General features: G+C 42.9%; 1 protein-coding gene across 5 annotated transcripts in view; it reads left to right on the top strand.

The window, feature by feature from the left end:
* Nucleotides 1–27,484, top strand: part of COBL (cordon-bleu WH2 repeat protein) — a 482,604-nt gene that overhangs the window by 444,948 nt on the left and 10,172 nt on the right. For 4 of the 5 annotated variants that reach the window (XM_083188208.1, XM_083188209.1, XM_083188207.1 and 1 more), the window contains 3 exons: nucleotides 8,095–10,226; nucleotides 13,596–13,703; nucleotides 16,117–16,368. In XM_083188208.1, the coding sequence (XP_083044334.1) occupies nucleotides 8,095–10,226; nucleotides 13,596–13,703; nucleotides 16,117–16,368 (2,492 nt within the window). Of the gene's footprint in view, nucleotides 1–8,094; nucleotides 10,282–10,599; nucleotides 10,627–13,595; nucleotides 13,704–16,116; nucleotides 16,369–27,484 lie in introns of those variants that run through there. The other variant, XM_083188211.1, reaches the window with a different exon arrangement.

Here is a 27,484-nt window from a genome sequence, read left to right as displayed (position 1 = left end):
ACGCTGCGTGGCGGGCGCAGGTCCGGGCAGCCGCTGATTGACAGTGCAGCGGCGCTGCCCGGACCCAGGGAGGCAGTGGTGTTTTTTTTAAGGGACTGCTCCCCATAAAAAACTCGCCCAGTGGGGAGCGCTCCCCCCCCAAAAAAAAAAACACCACTGAAGGGGTTAAACGTCCCACTTTTTAAATAATTTTTTTTCAAAGAACAAAACTAGATAAGCGCCTAAGTACTTTGGTCTATTCCTTGTCTAAAAAATATCTTACCCATGCCTTTCCTGGGGAAACTACCATGATTTGATCCACTGTAAGGCCATAGCCTGTAATAGCTGACAACGGCCACCACTGCATGTGGGGATTGATATATACTGTAGGCAACTGTATGTCTAACTGTCTTTTATGAACAGACCTCTAATTTATTTGCTTTAGTTGTCTTTACTTAAAATAAAATGATAAGAAAAGAGCAAGGTACAGTAAGTGTGGAGGACAGAAACCACAACTAAGTCCGCAGCATGATGGAAAGTGTCGCTCATGCAGCTAATTTACATGGAGCGTAGTCCACATTCTTCAGCAGAAACAAGAAGAGTCGCAGTTAATAATAGTAATAGTAAATCGGGAACATCCTGGTACACAATGCTAAGAATACTGAAAGGGCCCTCTGGAAAAATCATAATAGTAAATACTATGTGCCGTGTGATGCACAAGGAGTAATACCCCCCCCCCCCCTTTCCCCAGCAGCTGGCCCAGGGGGATTTCCAAATGGTATCGTTTAAAAATTTTTTTTATATATATATATATATATATATATATATATTATATGTATATTTTATATCAGGTCTGCCACAATCCCCCAGACCTACTAACTTTCCCCCTATAGTGACAAATTGATCCCCACACACATACCGTCGTTCTGATGGCATATAAGGTCTACATTAACCAGACTGTTTGATTTTGTGCAAAGCCTTCCTGCCTTATTTTTTTTATTATACATTTTTCCTTACCTCTATACTTCTTCCTCTTTCTTGAGAACTAAACTTTTATTGCTCTTTTTCTTCTCTGGCCTTAAGCTGAACTCTTCCTCAGCACAAAAAGTTGTTCAAACATTCATCCATAGTTTTTGGAACAGGGGGAAGGGCTTGCCTCTCCCCCACACAATTGGGAGCAGTACAGCCACCATCTGAGGGTTAGCATGGGCTACCTAAACTAAATTAATACTTTTCAGAGTTACAGTTTTTGTATGGATATATACTGTATGTACTTTTTAACAATGTTATGACATATCATTAATTTTTTAAATCCCCACTGAATAGTTACTGCATGAGGAGGAGTGCCCCTGATAGTAAGTCACCCACCATGTGTGGCCCATCAGCAGCAATGTTATGGGCTACAGAATGGATGGGGATAGGATAGGGCCCACCCAGGGAATGCAGTGGTAGGGGTGTGGTCAGTTTCCAGAGGGATTGTGGCCAGCTCTTATTAGTATGTGCCTAACTAGTAGAGAATGCCAGGATGTGCGGCCCCAGGCAGCGGGGACCACCTGGGGTTTCTCCTATGTAACTAGGCCAGTGTGAGCCTGGGTACTCAGAAATTCCATCTGAGTGTGTCTATGTTCTTATAAAACAAGTTATAAAACTGTCTTGCAACTTTTTTATGGATAAATCTGTATGGGTTAGGTATGAAATACCAGCTATCGGGATCCAGACACATCCCGATATGTATTTTTACAGTACCCATTATTCTTACCTTAACCCACCCATCCCACAGCCTAATCCTAAACCACACACACACACACACACACACACACAGCCTAACTCTAACTGCCTTCTTCCACAGCCTAACCATCTGCTTCGTGCTTTACCCTACCCCCAACCCCCATTATTTACCTCCTGGATTTGTCATGAATCTAGCTGTCGGGTTCCTGTCAGAATATCGATTCGTATTTTGACTGCATTTCATCTGTATGACTGACTTACTAATTCCATTTTGGGCAAATAGATGGATAGAATTAACAGCTGTTAACACCATAAAACAGATTTTGTGTGCAGCTGGTCACAGGGGCTGGCATTAGGTGACAGGGGTGGCAGGCAGAGTCTGGCAGCATGTGGAGCAGGGCGCGCTGTCAGGAGGAGGAGAAGTCCCAGGCGGCGCTGGTCTCCCATCTTTGATGTGGGCAGAAGGCTGTTCTGGCCAGGTTAGGAGTCCTTCCTGTCTCCCTGACTTCTAAGCTAATGGCAGCCACTCCCTGGGTACTTAGAGAAGCTGCATAGGCAAAGCCATGTCAGTGCAAAAAGTCTTCTGAGCTTGCTGTACCTTTGGTAGAACTCCTGACTAATTCAGTGCCTGCTGCTAGTCCTCAGTCCAGCTATCCGTCCTCCATGGCAGGAATCCAGCTCCATGTGCAGTCGACTTAGTCCAAACCGGTCCGCTCCTGCTGGTCCAGTTAAGCTGATAGCTCTCAGTTCCATTTCCAGAGTCTTCAGCTTCAATTCATCTTTAAGTCTTCTCCGTTCTTCAACTATTGGATCCAATTGTCTTTCTCGCCAGCCCTTGTCTTCTTACAGTATTTCGTCATCTTCTTCAATTGTCCACGCAAGAACTTTTTGCCTCATATTTAAATTAACCCCTCATTTACTCTCAAATAAGTATTTGAGTGCCTCTTTGTTTATCCCCATTGATGAAAACATTATTCACTAAACCAGCCCATTTTAACCCTTCTACTTCTGGTTCGTCTGCAGTTACTGAAACCCACAGGACTCCATCTAATCCTTCAATTGTGACATAGAAGCTATGTCTTATTTTATCTTAACTTTACAGTTTGTCTCCCTTATAGGAGTGTGTATGCATCAAACAATGAACTATGCGCACTTCCATTGGTACCTCTGCCTTCCTCTGCACATGTACTGAGCACATCGCTAATGAGGGCCATGTAGTAGAATGCAGCTGCACACAATGAGGATGCCTCCACAAAGTGATTGACAGGAAGTGACTGTTCGGGAGTGTCAACATTTTTTTAGTGGGAAGTGGTTTTTAGGGTATGTGTCTGATATCAGCTACAAATCCTAGCCTGCAAAACCATGGCATCTGCATTGCCACTGGTATAGTCAGTCTGCATCGCTATAGACCTACTCGAGCAGTTGATGTTTCCCATCGGCCGTATGTAAGTTGATTGACAGAAAGCCAACGTTTGAGGGTGGTAACCATCTGTTTTCTAGGAGTGTAAGAGAAAAAGCAAGCCTCACAGTATGCAATAGCTTTATGACATGGCCTAAACTTGAGGCATATTTGACATCATCAGGCATTAGATATCATATCACTGGGAAGAGTAGCCAGATGTATAAAGGTCTGAAAATATGACAGATTAGGCCAGTAGTGCACCAAATTTTTTGAATCAGGGCACCCCTAGGCCAAACGTTTCACATTGAGAAAATATAAAATTAGGTAAATTGTGTTTATATGTCATATGTAGGTTCCATTATGTGGTGATTGACAGGATTTTGTCACGGTCCGGACAGCAGGAACGCCCACACTTACTGTACCAGTCCTTGCACTCTGGCGAAGGCCTTCTAGTGGGGGCATCGGGTACTGGCAACTGGCAGGAGTGGCTGGCAGGCCGTCAGGGATCTCTGGACTCAGATGGGCGTCCGTTTGAAAACCCGAAGTGCTGCAGCCGCCATCTTTGTTTTGGGCAGATTACTTATTTGTTTCCTTCTGCTGCTGTTGCTGCCTCTAGCCAATCAGGGAGCATCAGGGGGTATTTCTTGACCTCTCCTCAAGCAGTAGCTGCTAGTACATCATCTTTCCAAGTGCTATGTTCTAGTCAGTTAGGTACTTTGTATCACAGTTTACCCAACAGCTGATTCTCTGCCAGTGATCTGGTTTTCTGCAGCATCTGCTTAGTGTGTATTGCTGCTTTCTGCCTGATAGCCACGTCATCTTGCTCCTTCCGGATCTCTGTTCCAGACTTGGCCTCACTACCAGTGACCTTATGAGCACTCCAGCCTGTTGGCCTTTGGGAGCTGTCTCAGTCTTGCCTGATTGCTAAATTATCTCTTATATATTTGGCTACATCTGTCACTCAAAGTGTGTCTGACCCTCTAACGCTGGGTGGAGCCTCTGACTCACATGACAGAGAACCAGCCCAGTGAGCCCACAGTCATAGGAGGGACACATTGCTCTGCTCCTGCACTTTCCTTTTAATGTATGATTGCCATCACCTGTGTTGAAGCACCTTTCCTATCAATTAACCTGTTCAACACAGATGGAGGTAATCATACATTAGGAAGAAAGTCCAGCGGCAGAGCATTGTGTCCCTCCTGGCATGGGTCATGTTGGGATGTATGCACAATGCCAAACACCCTCTGCCTCCCCATGTTACCCAGCAAAGACACAGCTACTCACCAGACACACCAGGTGAGCGCCCCCCCTCCCGGGATTCGCGGGGCCCCTCCCACGATTCGCGCGCTCCCCCGCCCCCGCGAACTCCCCCTACCGCAATTCGCGGCACCCCCCCCCCCACGATTTGCGGCAACCCCAGCCCCCACGACCCCCCCTCCGGCGATTCGGGGCACCCCACCCCCGCATCCCCCCCTTCTGCAATTCACTGCAACCCCCCGCGCCCATCCCCCCCGCAACCCTCCCGTGATTCGCGGCACCCCCCCTGACCCCCCCTCCCGTGATTCACGGCAACCCCCCGGCCCCATGACCCCCCTCCCGGGATTCGCGGGGCCCCTCCCACGATTCGCGCGCTCCCCCGCCCCCGCGAGCTCCCCCTACCGCAATTCGCGGCACCCCCCACGATTTGCGGCAACCCCAGCCCCCACGACACCCCCTCCGGCGATTCGGGGCACCCCACCCCCCGCATCCCCCCCTTCTGCGATTCACTGCAACCCCCTGCGCCCATCCCCCCCCCCGCAACCCTCCCGTGATTCGCGGCACCCCCCCTGACCCCCCCTCCCGTGATTATTCGCGGCAACCCCCTGGCCCCACGACCCCCCTCCCGGGATTCGCGGGGCCCCTCCCATGATTCACGCGCTCCCCCGCCCCCGCGAACTCCCCCTACCGCAATTTGTGGCACCCCCAGCCCCCAAGACCCCCCCTCCGGTGACTTTTTGAATGTTTTCATATTCATTCTCATGTGTCGACATGGACACCAATGAAGTGCCACACTTATGTCAACATTTACATGTGTTGACCTTTCTGTGTTGATTTTTTCTTGTGGGGATTTGCTGCACCCTCCCGCGATTCGCAGCACACCCCCCACAATTCGGGGCACCCCAGCGACTCCCGCGATTCGCGGCCCCCGTGACACCCCCCCTCCTGCGATTCGCGGCACCCTGCAACCCCCCTCCCACGATTCGCGCCAACCCCCCGGGCCCCCCCTCCCACGGTTCGTGGTACCCCCCTACCGTGATTCCCCCCCCGACCCCCCCTCCTGTCATTGCGGCAACCCCCCGCCCCTGTGACCCACCCTCCCATGATTCACTGCAACCCCCCGCGCCCCCCCACCCACAATTCGCGGCAACCACACCCCCCGCGACCCCCCCTCCCGCAATTCACGGCATCCACCCACGACCCCTCCTCCCGTGATTCACGGACACCCCTCACCTCCTCCCTCCCCCCCCCCGGCGCGTGATTCACGGCAACCCCAGGATTAAATGGCACATGCAAAACACTGACACGGCTATGGGCGACAATGAAAAAGGTTGACATGAGTTTTTAAAGATTTATTTTTCTTTTTTTGAATGTTTTCATATTCATTCTCATGTGTCGACATGGACACCAATGAGGTGTCACACTTATGTCAACATTTACATGTGTTGACCTTTCTGTGTTGATTTTTTCTTGTGGCAATTTTTTTCCAGTGACAACTATGTGCACGTCAACCTAGACATCATCAACCAATTCTTTGTATAATATATAACACCTGTTCTGTTTTACTGTAGGTGCTTTAAGTCAGATCTTTTACTGCTACTATTACTGTTTATGTGAATGTATTCTGAATGACCGCAACATCCTACCATCCTTCTACAAGAATATATAACCAACTAGGTTGATTCATCGCGCCCCGTGCCCCCCCTCCCGCAAATCGCGGACCCCCCCGCGCACCCCCCCTCCCGCGATTCACGCCCCCCTCCCACGATTCAAGTCACCCCCGCGCACCCCCCTCCCGCAATTCGCTACCCCCCCTCATGCCCCCTCCCGCGCTTTGCGGACCCCCGCCCTCTCCCGCGATTCGCGGACACCTGCGCCCCCTCCCTCCCTTGATTCATGGCACCCCCGTGCCCCTCCCGCAATTCACGGCACCCCTAAGCCCCTCTTTAGTCCCCCGTATACTCACACACCCCTATCACTACCCAGCTTCCTGCTCTCCTGAACCGTAACTTCCATCACTGGGGAGTCGCTGACGCTGTTTTGCCCACATGCCCATATCATGCCTCATAGCCCAGCCTCCTGCTCTCATGCACCCTAACTCCCACCCAGTAGGAGGAGACACTGACTCAGGGCCACCATCCTGTACTGCCACGCTGGACCCTCACCCACTGGCAGAAGCTGCACAGTATCTCCCACCCTCCTCTTTAGTCCCCCTTATTCCCACACACCCCTATCATTACCCAGCCTCCTGTTTTCCTGTGTCGTGACCTCCGCCAGTGGGGAGCCGCTGACTCAAAAACACCCTACTATACTATTGCACACACACACACCTAAACAACATGCACACACAGCCCCCCCCCACACACACCCACAAATGTCACTGTACCATCCACACTATCAATGTACATCTTTCTCTGTAACCGCTTTTTAATTTAACAAAACAATACACACCCCCTTCCACATCATATGCTCTCTATTTAACACATTTCACCAAAAGTTGCAATCTTTCATACAATTCTAACCATATTTCTCACAATACAAACGTTCACAAATTAAGGGAGCGCAGCCCCTTACGACGGTGTGAAGAGCGCCCGTAGGGCGCAATGAATCACCTAGTTGTTAATAAACCCATGAAAAGGACTTTCATACCAGTCCAGGTCGGTTATTATTTGAAAGTAGCACCGACCCCACAGCTCACGACTCGGATTCACCTAACACACCATTCCTGACAGATTTGCTTTTATTTGTTTACATATGTTATGATTGCAAGCCACAAACACTGGATTTGCTCATTACTTTAACCATTAATAATTTGAATGGTCGTGGACCACCAATTCAGGGCACATACCCCAAGGCACCCAAGGGTGCAAAAATGTGTTTGAAATGTTTCCTGAGGGATTATGCTTGGCATTCACATTCCTTGTGTTTGGCACAACTAAACACTGAACAGACTTATGGTTAGTATTTCTTAAGGAAAATTCTACACCCACTTACTCTAAATTACTTTATTAGCAGTGCTGTTTAGTTTAGTCACATTATTATTTTGCAATGTATAATATAACAGTAAAAATGTAGCGCACTGTAGGAAGAGGTACACCACTAAAAAGGAAAGAGCTGTCAGAATAAATATTTCATATATACAGTATTATGTTGATTCCTTTTTTTCTAAGTACAATGCAGCATAATGTAAATGATCCTCCCTCCTCCTTTGCTGACTGAGTCCTATTTATTATTATTTATTACCAGTTATTTATATAGTGCATACATATTACATAGCGCTTTACAGAGAATATCAGTCCCTTACTCACACACATTAATTCTATGGGTTAATTTTGTTTGGGGACAATTAACCTACCAGTATATTTTTGGATTTGGGGAGGAAACCGGAGCACCCAGAGAAAACCCACGCAAGCACAGGGATAATATACAAACACCCCACAGTTAGGGACATGGTGGGAATAAAACCCATGACCTCAGTGCTGTAAGGCAGTAATGCTAACCATTACACCATCGGTTCTGCCCATTACACTGAGAGCTACAGTAATTTGGATATCATTAGATGAACCCTTCATAATGCTACAAGTATTTGGCCACACATTTCTATGACTTGGTGTATTGTGCTTTGCTGTAGAGTTTTGCTATAAATATATAATGAGTCTTATGAACATATCAGATGTCACTTAGCTGCAGATAAGATGCCTGTATAAGAGTCAATGTTTATTTTACAGATCTAGATGATGGAGACAATGATGACAGCAATCTTATCAGCTCTCAGTCAAGTAATGAAAGCGAAGAAACCAATCCATATCAAGACTCCAGAGAACATGGTGCTTCTGTTCCTGTCACCATTATAGATGAGGTTCCTGAGATTACCAACTACAGTTTAAAATCACACATCATTCCACCTGCAAAGGAATACAATGCGATCCAACAAACCCCTGCTGTGAGCAACACAGAGAATAATTGTGTCTCTACGGATGAAGAAAGTGTAGTAAGGAAAACAAATGTAACATACAATAACACTCTCCCACCTGGTTTAAACATAGAAAAATCCAGTGTGGACAGTTCTGAATGGTCTACAAATAAATTCAGATCAGGTACATCTAAACATGATTACAGCACCAATGCATTCTATAAGCAAAATGATATAAAGAAATATCCATTGCCACCTCAATCCATGTCAGCTCCCATTATCAAAGCATCTAATCAAGTAAGACCAATTAAAGACAAAGCATACATAATTCCTGACCATAAACAGAAAGAGGAAATCAAAGACAGTCGGAGTGCACAACACAACATGAATAAAGCAATGGAGCCCGCTAAACCAACTCTGTGGCGACAACAGACATATGAACCAAAAGTGGGTATGACCACATTTACAGTTATTCCACCAAAACCAGATGTTAAAAAATATGACAGAAATGTTTCCCTTACAGCTAGTGCCATCAAGATAGATGATCTGGGAAATCTAATAAGTCCTCAGTCTTCTTTTGAGAAAGAGGAACAAGAAAATGTAAAAAATGAAACAGAAGGGCCACTTGTTGAGAGAGCTAAAGAGTTTTGGAGATCAAGTTCTATAGATTCACAAACTGCAGACTCAAAGGAGTCATCTGTTAGGAGGTTCATGTCTGTGAAGAATCAGAAACCAAATCAAGAGAACAAACCAAATTCTCCTTCATCATTAAGTTCAACCCTACCATTGCCTGTCAATAAGATAAATGTCAGGGACAATGGATTACAGCAGACCAAGCCAGTACCAGCAGCTCTTCCCCAGATGATTATTTTAGAGAACACAAGCAAAGTGAAAAAGGACATGCCATTTTTGAAGCCAGTCTTAAACGAAAGGGTTACTGGACTACAACATAACAAAGCAGTGAAAGGTCAGCATGAAAATATGATTATTATAGAAAACTCAATTAAGGGAAAACCTTTCCTGCAACCTGACAATGTTAAAGAATCACAACAGACCAAACCAGCCCTGCTTCCAACAGTTTCTCAAGAAAGACTCATCATAGAACAAACTAACAAGGAGCGAAAAGATCTGCCATTTTTAAAACCATCCAATAGGACATCAAGCCAATATGTTGCATCTGCTATATCCAAGTATACAGAACCTTTAAATAAAAAATCTGTAGAAGTTGCAGAGGCCAAACAGGAGACAAATTGCATCAACAGGAATTTTCCTTTGGCCTCCACATACAAAACCCCTAGGAATTTTACAGTAGATGCGCCAAAAGCAGAAAATAAGCCTATCAATAAGCAAGAAACTAGTACACATTTGAGAACAAATCTTGGCAATAGCAATGGCCTAGTGATAAACAGAAATCCCAAAATGGAAACAATAACCAAGAGCATTAGTGATCATGATCAGCTACAGATTAATATTAAAAATGACCCTCCATTTACTAAGGAACAGACTTTCAATGGTTCTCAAAGTCTAAGGAGAAATACTACAGTAGCTATAGTGGAAAACTCTGTAAAGTCTACTGGTATAAACCCTTCTGCTCCAACTGAGTCCGCCCATCCTCTTCCATCGCCATCTGTCATCCCATACAATGCCTTCTTAAAGGCTGTAAAAGAAAAATCTCAAAAAAAAGAACAGGCCAACTTAATTGGACCCATAAAAGCACCACCAGTACCTGGAATAGTTACACAGAAGGAAGACAAACATGATATTGATTTTATACCTTCTACGGTAATAGATGAGCCAGATAGTTCTGGCAACAATATTAGTTTCGGACCAAAAGCAAATTTTCGCCCAGTGGTCCAGAAGCCGATACAGCAAAACACCTCATTGCACAGTGCCTTAATGGGAGCTATACAGTCTGGGGGAGGAAAAGAGAGGCTTCGCAAAATACAGGTAAAGAGAATTTATTGTGGGGATTATAACTGGTGATTATTGCCAGATTGTATAGGTCAGGGTTCATCAAACTATTTTGCTCTGGGACCCCATCAGACAATAATAATATTTAAAGGACCCCAGCAAGTTACCAGAAGGTTACCACATACTTGTGGTAAGCAAAGGGCAAATGCATGGCAGCATTGTGCTGGCACAAAATAATGCAAGGATTCTGAAGTAACAGCCAATTCAATGTGATTTCTCAGACTGATTGTATCACTGACTGAGAAATTCATCAGTGTGACGGTCAGCAAAATGGAGTCGCGACCCCATGCTGAGATGGTCGCGACCCACTTTGGGGTCAGGACCCACAGTTTGAGAACCGCTGGTATAGGTCATAGGTGTTTAATAATATCTGCTATATCATATGCTACATAATACTAATTTTAAGTACACCATTGGTTGCATGGGTAGAAAGGTGAATGTATGTACCAGCCCAGGCTGTGGAAAAAAAAGCTATAATAGAACGGTATCTTTTAAAATATATTTATTAATAATAAAAATAGCTGTATTTTAAATTCATGGAATTCCATATAAATAAGAACATAAAATTAGATTGTACAATTAAGATAAATGGACATTCGTTAGCTCAGTTTTTGAACATCACTTACATAGACATATATTGTATGGATATATTACCAATCGGACATCAATGCAATTGTCTCCCAGTATAGCAGCAGATGATTCTCAGGTGGCCAATAAGTCCCAACACAGAGTCCATAGATGGAATTAGGATTCCTCTGACAGGGTAATGGTAAACCTGGATGACTGGAATGAGTCTGGAGCTGCCTCGGATAATTTCTTCCGGATAAATTACTGTTTGGAGATTAGATGGAGCAAGTGGGTTGGTATTGTCCGTGGTCCATAAAAGCCTTGTAGTGATGGTTGGAGTGAATGTCCAGTATAGAGCTCAACACGTTTCCCTGGGATTAACCTCCCAGCTTCCTGAGACAATTGCATTGATGTCCGATTGGTAATATATCCATACAATATATGTCTATGTAAGTGTTCAAAAACTGAGCTAACGAATGTCCATTTATCTTAATTGTACAATCTAATTTTATGTTCTTATTTATATGGAATTCCATGAATTTAAAATACAGCTATTTTTATTATTAATTAATATATTGTAAAAGATACCGTTCTATTATAGCTTTTTTCCCACAGCTTGCGCTTATACATACATTCACCTTTGTTCCTACATTCTCAGGGCCTGACAACCCCAGTACCAGCAGCAGATAGTAGCGCACCCATCAATCTTGTTGTTGCATGGGTAGAGAACGTAAAACACTTATCAATATCTTATCCAAATCATGTACTGCATTCATTACAAAACATTTTAGATTTACATTCCTGGTCATTCTTCGGTGATGATTATCTAAGGGCCTATTCATCACAGGGTGCCAGGTAGATAGCAATTTAACATGGCACCAGTGAGGGCATGGCGAATCCAAAATGAGTTGTCTCTGCAATCTCTATCACTGCTACTTCTGTAGCAGTAAATACTTCTGACTCAGAAGTTTTAATGTGCATTTGTGAACCTTGGTATTGATTATGAAGATTTAGTACTAAAGGCATAGGTTCCCACAGGCCAACTCCAAAGTTTCCGTTTTAGAGTTTGCAGAATACTAGGAGCCCTTTGGGCCCTTATAATGAATGGGCCCATTAAAACATGCAGAAGCTAGCATTTCATCATTTGGAAAGGGCCCAATAGGGATGATGGATATTTCCCTCAGTCCTAGAAGAAAGACACCAGTCAGGAATAAAACATTCATTTAACACCCTATTTTACTAATTCAGGAAGAAGCTTGGCCTGACTTATGACTGAGAGGCAGGCTTTTTGCTTTTCTTCTCCATAAAATGGTGTGGTCAATTATTAAAAAAGTCCTCAATAATTAGACAACGCTAAAGGCTTTTTGTCACATGTGATAATTCGCTTCCTACTATACAGTATAAGGATTATAAAGTCACTGGAAAAGCCCATGACCATCTTTAGAGATGCAGATTATGGATTTTCCATGCTATTTCTAATATCCATTGTACAGCAGAGGAGCACTCTTCAATATAATGCATGAGTTTACCTAATAGATACTAGAGGGTCTAGAACACTGATGGCTAACCTTGACACTCCAGCTGTTGTTCAACTATACATCCCAGCATGCCTTGCTACAGTTTGCTATTTGGCCATGCCAAAACTGATGCAGAGCATGCTGGGATGTGTAGTTCAACAACAGCTGGAGCATCAAGGTAAGCCATTGCTGGTCTAGAGCATTATCAGGATTTATCAGTGGACAAGAGAGTTTATTTCATCTATAAAAACCGTAATAAAAACGTTTGAATTGTTGGAGAACCAATTTATCTAGTGATTGTTATTGAGTATTAAAATGGAATACATATAATAGAAATTACTGGCGGTCAGGATGGCGGTTTTCAGAATACTGACGCCGGCCGCTTGGATGAAAATCCCGAAAGTGTTAAGTCACAAATACTTAAGCTCCTCCTGCCTCCCCCTAGCCCAGACCCTCCCTCCCCACAGCATAACCCTAAACACCCACCTAAACCTAACCCCCCGCCATGCGGCCAAACTTACCTTCAATGTGCCTAACCTTAACCCTCCCTGCAGCCTAACCCTAGTCTCCCCCCTGCAGCATAACCCTGTCCTAGCTAGCACCTTCACCTAACACCACCCCCTTACCTAATCTTACCCGCATACTTTCAGTATTCGGTTGGGATTCCAGCACCAGCAACCTCATGGATGTCAGGATTCTGGTGCCGGTCTTGTGACAGTAGTCAGGATGCCAGCGTCTGTATTGTTAATGCCGGAATCCCTAACGCTGGGATACTGAACACATCCAATTGAGAGTAAGGGACAAATGTATCCAGCTTCACAAAGTGATTAAAGGGAGAGTGATAAATAGCCAATCAATCAGCTCCTTACTGTCATGTTACAGGACAGGTTTGAAAATGGACAGGTAGGAGCTGATTGGCTGGTTGTTTATCACTCTCCACTTAATGTCTTTTTGAAGCTTGATACATCTGGTCCTCATTCCTCTAACTTAAAATACGACAACTGAATTCCATAACCTATATTTATTTCATTTGTTCAATTAATTAATTCAATAATTTTTTCCAGCTAATAATTACCTTTTTTTTTATATAAGAAAGCTCTATTTGTTTTGCGCCACAGTGTATTTAAAGTAACTTTTCATAATTTACAGACTGGTTATCTGAAGCTGCATCAGGGTATTCTTCACTAATCATTTCATTGTAGGTCTTCTAAATGACCAGGAGTTGGAAATGTTGATGTACTCTGTTTTATATTTACACTAGAGCTCACCAACAGATGGAGAAGACAGGAAGTTCGCTGAGCCAGAGAATGAAAGATCTGCATTACTGTCAGCTATTCGGGGTCATAATGGCATCTCAAGGCTGAAAAAGGCAAGTGGAAACACGCTCAGTCCAACAACTGTATCAGTAGCAGGCTATATTCAGCATCCACAAATGTGTCCATGAACATTGTGGGCATTTAATACATCTTTGTCATTCTGTAGTGAAAGTTAAGAAATCCTAAAAACATATGTATGTCTTATAAACAAGGCCACCAGACTAGACACAACCAAACATTGATGAACAGAAGCACAGAGAAAGCAAGACTAGAGAAGTCTATAAATAATGAATTTGCTAGCATACATAGTTGGAGTAGTATAATAAACTCTACATACTGTATATAGAAATGTTTACACATAAACCGAACCCAAATTGTACCAAATAGCCCCATTTGGCTCACCACTGACATTGGCACTTAGCCTAGCGATACATCCTGCTAGAGACTTTTTCACAAAAATGCATCTTTTTCACATCACTAGTGTGTCAAAAGTAAATGGATATACTGTACTGATGTTTGCATTTGCTGTAGCTTTTGTGCAGGAATCATTTGTTATTAGCGTAAAAAGCCCCACCATCGTAGATGTTCACAAACCCGAATTAGAGGAATGAAAGTAGCTTCTTGCCTGTGGTTTTATTTATCCAATAGTAAATCAGAAGAACCTTCATTTAAAAACACAAGATACAGAAACTGAACAATGCATGGAGGTTTATTTTTTTGTAGGAACTAAAGAGACATTAGTGAAATGTGTGACTAAACAAGTAGGTCTTGAGTCTATTTTTGATGGATTCTAGCGTTAGGACCACCTAAACTGTGCGAGGAAGCCAGTTATGGAGAGTCAGAGACACAAAGCTAAAAGCTCAACAAACTAGATAATGGATACTCTCGGTATTGCTACCAGTACTTCAACTGATTACAATAAGCAAGTTGGGCAGAAAGAAATCTGGAGCTGCTTTATGTACCCTGCACCATGATCATGTAGATATAGCCTGGCTGATGCATTTTGTACCAGCTGCAATCAGTGCAATTGTTTTATAGTAGAGGAACCTGCAGTAGTTTAAGCTTGATGATACAAATGCATGTATGACTTTTGGCAGGTCTTCCGAGGGAATGAAGTGGTTGTTTTTGGCTATGTTCCTCAGATGGGGATTTGATAGTGGCTGATACCTGATTTTTGTTGCCATCCCAGACAACATCAAGTTACTGCCATGACATTTGATTATTTAACCCAATGGTAGCATGTATTCTGCAAATGTTATTGGAGATCGTATGGAACCCTAATCCAGAAGATACTGTACTCTCAGTGACCTGTCAGTTAGAAATTAATTAAAACAGCTAAGGGCTGTACTATCCAGTCCACTATCAACTAGAATCCCATGGCCCTTGGTATCAAATTATGCAGAGATCCAAAAGAAATAAGATTGAGCCGTCACCTCTGTCTCTTGCCATCAGAAGACCATTAAGCATACATACCAGGGATATTTCATTGCTATGTCTTCTCCTAATTCCTGATTGGATTGGATCATAAATAAAATGGGTTGACAGATGGGTTTTTAGTTGTAACTACTGTCATGGTGACCTTCCTAGAAAATGAAGGTTTGATACCAGTCTGCAGCTGGTCATGCAGTCAGGATCAAATTTTTTTTTTTAAATGATCTCTGAGAATTGCTTTCTTTAGTGGTATAGGAAACTGACCTTGGTGCAAAGAGCACTGAACTAAGTTTGCAATAGGAGCATGAATAAATCAGGACACATATATATATATATATATATATATATTAACAGTTACGTACAATAAAATGACAGCATATATCAGTAGATACTCACCATCCACATGGCTTTCTATTAGATGATTCTTCTGGCACTTTTATGGCCTTTATTGGTTTGAGAACAATAACCAATCATTACTTTGGACACACTGGGCCACATGTACCACGCTTTAATAGTGATAAAGTGGAGAATGATAAACAACTAGCCAATCAGCTACTAACTGTCCTTTTTTCAAACACAATCAGTCACATGACAACTAGGAGCTGATTGGCTGGTTGTTTACCACTCTCCACATTTTGAAGCTTGGTGTACCTGACCCATTGTGAGTCATGTGAGAATTCTCTTGATGTCAGCTATTTGCAGCTGTAGAGGAAGTCGTCCATTCTAGTGGTTACAACATTACATAGGTGAATACCTTCCAAATTCAGAAGCATTCATAATTGCACCCTTGTTGCTGTGGCTAAATTAATGCATGTTATAAAGTGTTGGATTCTGTTAGCAAAATGAATATAGTTTTATGGTTATATTGCAGAAATAAAGTTGCATGTGATATGTTTTATCTCACTTTCACGATAATGATTTATCTGTAAACAGAGGTCAATGAGATTATGACCCACATAATACACGTCATCCCACTGCATTTTACTATCCATTATCTAAACTTTTTTAAATGAGTATGTGTTTTTTTTCTGATAGATATCTTCCACTGCAGCAGATGAACTCCAGACCACAAGAAATAAAGAATCATCATTTGAAGATGATGATCCTGCAACATCTAAAACATCATCTATCCCTCCCCCACCACTCATGCCTCCTCCTCCTCCACCACCTCCTGGACTAGTTGCTGCACCAAAGCAGTCACCGATCTTTGCAAATAACTCAGTAGATACAAGAGAAGCCTTAATGGAAGCCATCCGGTCTGGTGCAGCTGCCTCAGGATTGAAAAAGGTATCTATGCACGCATTGCATCACATAATTTGAGTTTGAATATATAGTATATGTACATTACACAAAGTACTATACACCCAGTTAATGTTTGTAAAGGGCCCCAGGGTAACTAACTTATGAGGGCCTTTAATAATAAAATAAACTATATAGTGGTGGTGTTAGAAAGTATAATGTGTACATACTCCCAGCACTGCAGATGTGTTGAACACATTGTATGCCCCCGTTCTCATTATGCCACACATATCATCCTGTGTACATTATGCCACAGTGCCCCCCTAAACTGATTGTGTAACTTAGTGTGGTGAGGGGCCCTTGAGCAACAGCCCCAGCTGCACTGTTAATCTAGCAAGGCCTGCTTAATTTCATGTATAATTGACATACAGATTAATTAGACCTCATACTATAGGATACCATAGTGCAAACATTAAAAGAGTTAGAGTGAAGAATGTGTAACTAAGCAGTTATACTTATTTATTTATTTATTTATTATTTATTTATTATCAGTTTCTTAACAGTTGTAACAAACTCATTGACATGAGTTTTTTGGGGGATTTGCCATTATTTTATTACATTTTCAAACCATCTGCTTGGACTTCGATTGGGAGCGGTAAAGTGTGCTGTGCCAATTAGTCGAACAAGGCACCTTGCACCAAAACATGATGAGCGATGGGAGCCATGTAAGGGGACACAGTACACTAACTAGGGGTCCACGTGTCCAGGTGTCAACTTTGACACAAAAAAAGTGAATAACTCCTGTTGATCTTTTCATGTGTCTACATTTTCCACATTGACATTTTGTGCATATTGACCTTATGCTGTCGACCTAGATAGTGACTGTGAGCTATATCACACCCAATCAAAACAAGATAAAAGATTTCCTCCACCCTAATAAATGCTTATTTTAATCAGAAAGATTTAAGTTATTGTGGTTGTGTGTAAAATACTCTTCATACTGTGGTACATGGGTGTATTGCCAGCGCTAAGCTTTTTCTTCTTCCTTATTCAAACTGATCATCATGAAATGTAATAATCTCACAGTAGTTATGATGTTTTTGCAGTACTTTTAAAACATCGTCATGGTGACATTGCCTCTTTTTCTCATGTCTAACTTGTTGGTTTGCATTTTCATACTGTAGTAAATCTCTTCTGCAAATGAGAAATGCATTGCATAGTAAAGGGTTTATTTATGTGTTGTTTTAGGATTACTGGCAGATTTCTAGCATTTTTGCGAAGATCTGATTTTTAAAGGCAAAAAGGAATCCACCATCAAATATTACTTTAGAACACAATTGAATATCATCTCCACATGTATAGTTTGTTCGGAAGAAGTAGAAGCCATCACTTTACAGTGAGATTAGAGCATTGCAAAGCCTACACAGATCACAGAGATCTAAATCTGATACTGGGCATATGGGCGTCAATGGTGCATCTTAAACAGTAGTGGAAACCGATACGTATTAAATAGAGGAGAGCAGTCTGGTTTTGCGGAAAACTGATCATACCTGAATTTTGGATTTCCAAGTCTAGGGGCCTGATTCAGGTTTGCTCGGTAAGCTACGAACATCTCGGCTTACCGAGCACCTGAGGCGCCGACCCGCCGAATATCCAGCCCCTCTGCCGCTGATTTCTCCTGGCTTCGCAAATAGAAGTCAGTTAAAACTGACTTTAATTTGCAAGCACAGGGACGAAGATGGGGTGGACGGCTGACGTCCTGTTTTGTCAGCTGCCTGCCCCCCCCAGGCATAGGCCCATTCGCATACCCATGGGAACGCCCAGCGTTTTCTTGGGGATGCCCATTAAATGCCGGGCATTCCCATGGGCGATCCCCGTAACTCGCTGAGGCCATTAATTGCCGGGTTTTGCACATGTGCAAATATACACTTATTTGGCACATGCGCAAATATGCATGCATAGACCCGCAAACATTGTAATGAGGCCCGATTCGCCCTATTCTGATTCAACCAGAATGAGGGCCTAAGTCCTGGCTCACATTACTTTGGTGTTCTGATTAGAACCGAGTCCGAGCTCTGGTACACCCACTAGATTCCGATTTCAGATCTTAAAAGCGGATTTTGCGTTATTTGGATTTCATGTAAGTCCCTGGATCGTGAGTTTAGGTGCCATTTCACACAGGAGAGTTTATGGCGTGGATGTAGGCTGCAGTTTGTGCTGTAATAATACATACTAACATCCAAGGTACATGATTTGAGTTCTTTTTCTTAAATCTCTGAACAAATCTAGATCCAAAACCAAAACACTTAGGTGGTTTTACCAAAACCTATAATATGATGATGGTTTAGAACCAAAACCAAAATATGGAGGTTTGTACACCACTCTTATAATAAATACTGTTACTTTACCCACTAAACCACCATGAAGCCTGTATGATTTGAATTGATGGCAAAGCCAATGCTTAGTAAATGTAATCCTAAAACTTTGTTTCAGTGTTAATATATGACATCAAATTCATTTGTTTTATTAAAAGTGTCACTTTGTCTGTGAAATCAGAATGTAAGTGCCTTTGAAGTAAGGCAATGGGCTCTGACAACTGTCAGACAATGGTAAATATGCAGCAATTGTTTCATCGGCAGGTGCATTAATTCTGCTTTATAATGATTAGTTTTCTTCCACCGCCTTGCAGGCAATAGAAAGCAATGTTTCTCAGCATGCATTTCCTAACTCAGAAAAAAACAAGTAAATTAATTACTTTTCTTTTAGGGCGAGGGCTTAAGACAATTAGTAGTTTTCCTTTTTCTGCTTCTTGCTATTACCAGTTCCTTTTAAAATATTGTTTTAAATGATTTATATATGACATGCCAACTTGTGCCAACAACAAGAAGAACTTTGCTAAAGTACAACGGAATCTGCTGCGCTATCTAAGAAATTGTAACAAATAAATAAGGATAGTAGTATTCAGAGTTTGCCTAAAGCAAGAAATATCTAAATTTAAATAATAAGGGGCGGCAGTGACTGAGGTAATGGGGGTGGGTTTCAGTGGTGGTGGTGGGTGTAGGCTTTTAAAGACATCCCTCCTCCTGGTGAATTACTGGTGGCAGCAGCTCCCTCCGCAGCCTCCTGTGTCATAGGCTTGTCTATGCATGTCCAACTGGTCACATAGGTGGCCATGTACCGGTGGAGAAACTGCAGCTACAGTACCACTGGGCTGGTTCAAGTTTTACTGATATGTCACTCATCTGCTGGTATTAACAGCAGATGATCAACAGGGTGGATGACTTTTTTTGTCCACTCCTGCAAAAAATGCTTTGACTGTCGAAAATCGATTACTGTATATGCACTGAGCGATTTTCAGCCCAGCACTTTACCCCTGATTGCTGTTCATACACTCTGGGCAAAAACACCAAGTGTGTATGCACTGTAAGAGTGAAAGAGAGGCAATTAAAGAATTCCAAAAGCTTTCTAGTATGAGACTTGGACCTTTCTGAGCAGCTTTACAGGCCAAGGAATACCTTTGATATTCTGTAAGTTTAGAACTACTCTAGATAATATCTGATGTGTCACACAGGTGAATTATAGCCCAGTCACCCTTTTATATGTTTGTAAATAATGGTCATTAGAAAAATTATTCATTTAACAATTTTAGTTCCCCTTTATCATGGGTCAGATGTTTCTATTATATCTCTCATGATAAGTTATTTTCCATAACCTATTAACCGGTATTCATGTACATTCTAACTTACTGTAGATAAATAGGATTAGTGATTTCCTTTTTCATTTTGAGCAAAGCCAAAGTCCATGATTCTGCTGGTAAACATTGACTTCAGGAGCAATTTATCAATGTGGACTGACCTCATATCCAATGTACTGTAGGTGTTTATTGGAGTCACTAATTCAGCAAACCATTACACAAGGGAACATCATTTTAATAAAGTTAGGATATATGTGAATTAATTATTAAGCACATGATGGCGATATATTTAAAAAAAAAATTCCAACATCCCTGTGAGATTTGGTTTTACAGAGAAGGTTTTTAGTCTGATAATATAGAGCACAACATGGGGTTAAAGTAGGGGAGGACTGGCTGGAACTGAGTTCCATGGTCCACCACATGTACATCTGTATATGGCCATTTATGGTCACCATGGGGAGCCAGCTACAAACTTCTTGGCTTCATTGCTGCCTTTCAGGCACTGCCGAATCCCCACTGGTTACAAGTGTCATACACATATGCAGACTGGCTATCGCACATGATACAGCAGTGGTAGGCTGCCATTAATAGCATATGTGTTACCCGAGGATGGAGATGTCGCTGGACCATCAGACCTGATTGCTTCTCTGCTAATTTGCAAAGCCCTGAAATCAGATAGCCAATGTCCCGCCAGAGTGAAATCCCGCCCTGTGCATGGTTGTGTTTGTCTTTGAAAATATTGTAGATCAGCGATTAGCTGTAAATCCATTTGAACTCACTCACCACTGAATGATTTTCCCAGTGTGTGCAGTCTGTGCATAACACAGGACTTACTTGGCCGTTGCGATAGAAACAAGCTGATCGGCACCGGAGCTGACGTTACATGCCTTCCTTGAAAACGCTCTAGAATGCCTGCAGTTTCCCAGAACACTGACACTCCCAGAACACAGCCAGTTACCACCCCCAAATGCCAGCTTTGTGTTAGTCAACTAGTTCACGGCTTGCGTTTAAAAAATATGCAAGATTTTATCACAGGATGGCCTCGTGCATGCGTGTTACAATCTGTAAGCGATAATAATCGTTCCTGCTGCAAATTCACAGCCCTGCGATCTGTCTGAATAACTCCTGCAATTTTGTGTAAAGAGGGCGGCCGCGCAGGATGCAGGACAAAGTTTGGTACTTACTGTATGTAGTAGCCGGGTGCCCAATTTAGATACTTATGCTTGAGGAAGGAAATAGCACCACATCGCATGTCCCGTTTTAGTGCCATGCGATCCCACTATCCACACCACCCTGAAGCGTGGCGAGCGGCGGCGGAACGCGTCCTCCCGACCTTTTCATACCCCTACTATCCACACCACCCCGAAGCATGGCGAGTGGCGGCGGAACGCGTCCTCCCGACCTTTTCATACACCCACTATCCACGTCGGCATGGAGTTGATCTTATATAGTATGGCGAGCTACTGAGCCCAAAGCGTGGCGAGTGCAGCACGCCCCGCGAGGGGACGCGGATTACTTTACATGTTTTCCACGTCCCCTCGCAGGGCTCCCTACACTCGCCATGCTTCGGGCTCGGTGGCTCTCTGCGCTCACCACACTATATAAAATCATCTCCACGCCGACGTGGATAGTGGGGGTATAAAAAGGTCAGGAGGACACATTCCGCCGTCGGTTCGCCACGTTTCGGGGTGGCGTGGATAGTGGGGGAGCGCTGCTTTTGCAATGCTTTGAGTGGTGTGGATAGCGGGGGGGTGGCTAAAAATGGCTAATAATGAATAATTTACTTAGTAAGATCGCATCACATCGTGAGGTCCAATGCAATGCAATAAGCCAGCGGAAATATAGCAGTGAATAAATTGCTTAGTAATATCGCATCACACGCATCGTATGCCACTTAAACTGGTCATGTGATGCGATGCGATTTCCTTACGCAGAATAGCTATCAAAGCAAATTGCTTAGTGGGCGCTCAACTACTACATAACTACCCAAACTTAAAAGAGCATGATTTTGCCTTTTGGATGACTGACCCTTTGAAAAAATCTTTGCGTTTCGCCTGCATCCTGCTCCACATCTGATCCCTTTAATCTGTTGTCTAATGTGGAGTCCTCATATGCAAAAACCTGCATTTATATATATTAGATATTAAATTCCCAAGTTATTTACAAGCACAGATGGTCATTTTCCCACCACTAAAAGCTTGATCATAACATTGTTTAGCCTTGTCCTTTTGCCCTTCTTATTTTTTAAATAAATGAGGATTGTAAAATACTTGCACAGGACAGAATGTGCCATCGGAAGTCACAGGCTTCTAGTAAACATTGTCTTTACAGAATACGGTTTTTGCCAGCCTAATCTCTTCAGGAGCATCATGACCACTCTGAGGAGACTAAAGTGGCAGACCATAAACACACATGTAAAAACAATTGGCCAGGATAGGAAAGGCTTTATCCCTCTTTTCAGAATAAACTAAATGAGTACTGTATATTTAAAAACTGTTTTTAGAAAGATTTTCTGTTTTGAAGATTTTAGCATAACTGCAATGTTCTATAAATCCATGTGTCTACAGGAATCAAAATTACAAATTTGGCCATTACCAACAACAACTGTGTAAAGTGAAACAATTATGTTATAAAGGGTCAACAGTCAATAGATCGTCAATTTGTAGATTGCATTACATGAATTTAATATTCTATTACTGTATAAGCCCTTAAATGTAAACAGAATAAAAAAGTTTGTGTGGGAATATTACAGTATTAAAACAAAAAGATGCATTCTGGATCCATCTTGCAATTGGCTAGTGCAAAGTGCTGACATCAGCATCTTTTAATCAATTACTCCTCTGCAGCATTTTGAGATTTGAATATAGTAAAAATACATGCTCGTCTTTATGTAAAGCATTGTACAGGCTGCTCTTAGAAAAGTTGATGATGTAATAGGAATAGGAATAAATGATGGTGCTAATTCAGAGTTGCATGCCGATCATGTGTGGCTGTGATTTGTCACCGATTTTTAAACGCAAATATATGCCACTTTAAGCATTCCTCTTGTGTACTTCCATGTGACAGGCGGAGAAACCCCTACCATGCCCACTAAGCTAAAGTGCGCTGTTGGATCCATCGACACACCATCGCTCGCAGCATAACTCCAGTAGCAGAACCTGCTTCCCTGTAACTTTCTTAAGATATAGCCACTGTGGCAGTCATGCTGCATATGAGATTATAGCCAAACGCCCATGACTTTCCCATAACATACTCTACCCATGACACACCCATGACCATGATACTTCTTATTATTGCAAAGACTTTATGTCACCTCCCAGTCTCCACCCAGAGCTGCTCATTGAATGCAGAAAGCCATCTCAAGTAATAGAGATGTCAGATACACATGTGTTTGCTACCACACACTTTGGCTTGCAGAAAGCGCAGTACCAAATTATCGCTCAACTACGCAAATGTTGGTACAGAGTCCACCTTTAGCTCAGGCCCTAAGTCATGTTCCACAACCTTTACCCCCTACTCTGTCTATCTGCTTTGGCAGGAAAGACATGCTTCTAGACACACAGCTTTCTATAGAGTTCAATGATCTTTATGTCTATAGAGATCAATGATTTTATGTACGTATCGGTCTCTTACCCACCTGTTGAATTACATAATGGAGGAGAAACAGGTCAAATGGTTACATGCATGCACATCTACTAAAGCAAGAAATGGATTCATTCAGTCGTTCCCAAACTGTGCGCCGTGGCTCCCTGGGGTGCCTCGGGACACTTGCAGGGGTGCCCCGAGTTGGTGGTCCCGGACCAATTCAAATTATTCATGGTTAATTATTTCTGGGCAAAACCAGTGCTAGTGGCTGCCAATCATAAAATGTGTAAAAACAGAAGCAAACCCTGCCTTTTACCACATAACTGATCCTAAGATTCGCATACAGATGGAGCCGGGCTCCCTCTTGCTGGCAAATCGCCAGAACGTCACCGCTGGCGATCCCCCAACAGCCCGGCGTCCATCTGACTGAGACGCACGCGCGTCTCAGTTTCCGGGCGGTGGGGCGACGGGAACCCTGTCAATCTCCGCTTCAGGGAGACGGACAGGGTTAGAGGGGGTGCGGGGAGGCGATGGGGACCCTGTGGGATTGCCGACAAGCCGGCGGGGACCCGGGAGAACCGTGCAAAAGGGGACGCGCGCGCATATCGTGCGCGCGCGTCCCCTTTCGCAGATACAGATGGCGGGAGAGACCCGCTCCATCTGTATGAACCCTATCTACTTATAGCGTTATATTTATTCTGCTTTTATTTTTTGCCTAGGGCTGCCGTGAAATTATTCTAAAACGCTAGGGTGCCGAGTTTCAAAAAGATTGGGAACCCCTGGATTAATTAATAGAAATTTAACAGAGCTGACCTTCTGGTTCTTTTTCTTACTTAGTGTTTAAAAGCTTGGTGTACAGTATAAATATGCATGTTCTATCCTCACAGAGACATAATGTTTTGGTCTTGGTTTGTGTTGCTGTTTAGTAATTATTGACTACGAATGTTAGTGATGTTAGTAATATAGTGAGTCCAAAAGAGCAGTCTTCTCCGTACGTCATTCTGCAGATAAGCGCTTCTCAGCCACCGACCAGAAAAATAAACATAAGACCATGTGCTATTATGCTTATACAAACATAAAAAAACACATTTATCCTAGATACAGTACATAATGATAATTTTAGCTTCAAAATGCATATTTAAAAGACACCCTGTAGCATTTGATCATAATTTATCCTTATTTTATCATCTGCATCTACTGTTCACTATTCTGCAACCTGCAAAATCAGGTGACTCACTGATTGTAGCAGACAAAGGTGTATTGTGCAGAAAGAGCTGTTCTTTTATTTCATATCTCTGATTTATATAGTCATATATCCTTGTGCAAATGTACAGTTACACAACACAACACAAATAGGATGAGAATGTTTTACAGTTGTACATTTTTTATATTTCACTTATTTAATTTTAGTCCTGCACTGCAGACAACATATGACCAGTATGTAACGTATATTGAAAAAATACATGAGAACCACATTTATGTCACCTATAGGGAGCAGTTTATGTAGTTCTTGTCCATTACGTAACTTCTATTGGTGCTGTCATTGATTGTACCGGAGGTTTATACACCAGCCAACTCTAGCAACCAGTAGGAGTTCTCAGGCTGTTCTCAGAGAAGACACAAAGTAGAGGTAGAGACAGTGGCGGTTTCAGGGGGAGGGCACCCAGCCCTATGTCTCTAGCCCCACGGGAACCAGAGAAATCGCCTGGCGAAGCTGTAAAGTTTTTTCCCCATAGGATAATATGGGACCCGTCAATTCCAACCCCCACCCGGTTCCGACAGCTTCCAGTTCCCCCCTGGCATCATAGAAGCTTGTGGTCAATTGATTCCAGAGATATTGCGTGTAAACCAATTTTTTTTATTTTTGAAATGTAATTTCATGGCTGTTCATGTTCTTTGAGGGCAGATTACTCTGGAACCAAACATTCCAGTTTCACTGGACCAAAAGCATTGAAAGCCCACTCAAAAGTTCTTTAATATGATACTTGTGTCATGTAAATGGGTCAGTTGGTTCCGAAGATATAGCCGGTTAAATGAGATAACTGGTTAAAGGGGGGAAGAGGTGGTTTTCTCTCCCCCTCACACCAGATAATGCAAGGACTAGGCTGGTGTAAAAGGGGCCAACCTGGGAATGCATTTTCCGGTGTGAAAGGGGTATTATTTCAAATGCCAGGACCTGCAGTGCTCTGAATAAAGCCAGGCTCTGCCACTGTCAGTGGCTATCACTTCTGCCTGGCGGTGGCTGTCCCCCATTTACCGCAAGCATGTATTCCCCCTTGGCAATGAGCATGTAATCCCACATGGCAATGAGCATGGAACCTCTGGTAACGAGCATGGATCCCATGGCAATGAGCATGTAGATAAGCAGCACTTATGTAGCATAATTTTTAATAGGCATTATCGTGTTTGGCACAATACATAATGGACATAATGGCGTGTAACTTAACGTGTAATGGACATTATGGTGTAAATGTTTAATGCACGCCTTTGGTGGACCATGTCCCTGTTTATGAAGCGTATTGTGAATTTTGGCTTAATCTGTGTGGCATTATGTGAATTCTGGCTCAATCCGTGTGGCATTATGTGAATTTTGGCTCAATCCATGTGGCATTATGTGAATTTTGGCTCAATCTGTGTGGCATTATGTGATTTTGGCTCAATCCGTGTGGCATTATGTGATTTTGGCTCAATCCGTGTGGCATTATGTGAATTTTGGCTCAATCCGTATCGCGTTTTATGAATTTGGCTCAATCCCTGTGGCATTATGTGAATTTTGACACAATCCATGTGGCATTATGTGAATTTTGGCTCAATCCATTTGGCATCATGTGTAAGGGGCAAGTATAATGGGGTCTAGTATTTTGTTGCATAATGTGTAGAAGTTGTTTATGGTGTTGTACACTACACTCAAGGACACGCCCCCTGTTGAGTGGCCACACACCCTTTTCCGGAGCGTGCTTTCGGTGCGCGCAGAACTACATCTTTCACTTTTGTCGCCATGGTGGGCCTGCGTACTTTAAATGCCAGGGCCTATTTTTAATCCCATTCCCATCCTCTCTCTGCCTCTCTCTTAACATGTACACTGGCACCACTAACACTGCCCCTCCCCCACCTAAACCCTCTTTTATCATGATGCCCCCCTGTCATTTTATCCTGGATCCACCCTTGGTAGAGAATTAAGGACAAAAACGAAGAAAGAGAAGAGTGTCCTTTGGGTGGGTGCACCTTAAAGAAAATTATGAACCAACTAATAAAATTTAACCTTTATTATAATAACTTTAAAAAGGCTGCGAAATATCTTAAAACCATATAACATACAGGGGTGGGTAGACACACTTTAAAATAAGGTGGCAGGCAGTGGTTGCTGTTTGGGTTTATAATGATAAGGTAAGTGGTTGAGGCGCGACGTGTGAGAAGGAGATAGCTTCAAACAGTGGGTTCTGCAATTATATATATGAGCACGACACCCTCTTCTGTTATGCTAATTCTCTTAAAGGGCTGGATTCACGGTCTGCAGTCCCAGATGTATTTGAGTACGTACTCCTAGAAAAGATCTATTTAGCTCATGTATCAGGTGCCGTGTTTATGCTAATCACGATACACCTAATCACGGCACCTGATACATGAGCTAAATAGATCTTTTCTAGGAGTACGTACTCAAATACATCTGGGACTGCAGACCGTGAATCCAGCCCTTTAAGAGAATTAGCATAACAGAAGAGGGTGTCGTGCTCATATAATAATTGCAGAACCCACTGTTTGAAGCTATCTCCTTCTCACACGTCGCGCCTCAACCACTTACCTTATCATTATAAACCCAAACAGCAACCACTGCCTGCCACCTTATTTTAAAGTGTGTCTACCCACCCCTGTATGTTATATGGT

The sequence above is a fragment of the Crinia signifera genome, chromosome 5, assembly GCF_055691185.1.
Source record: "Crinia signifera chromosome 5, ASM5569118v1, whole genome shotgun sequence".
In the NCBI taxonomy this organism is placed as follows: Eukaryota; Metazoa; Chordata; class Amphibia; order Anura; family Myobatrachidae; genus Crinia; species Crinia signifera.
Note: the sequence above shows the minus strand (reverse complement) of the source record. Positions and strands in the feature narration are given on the sequence as shown.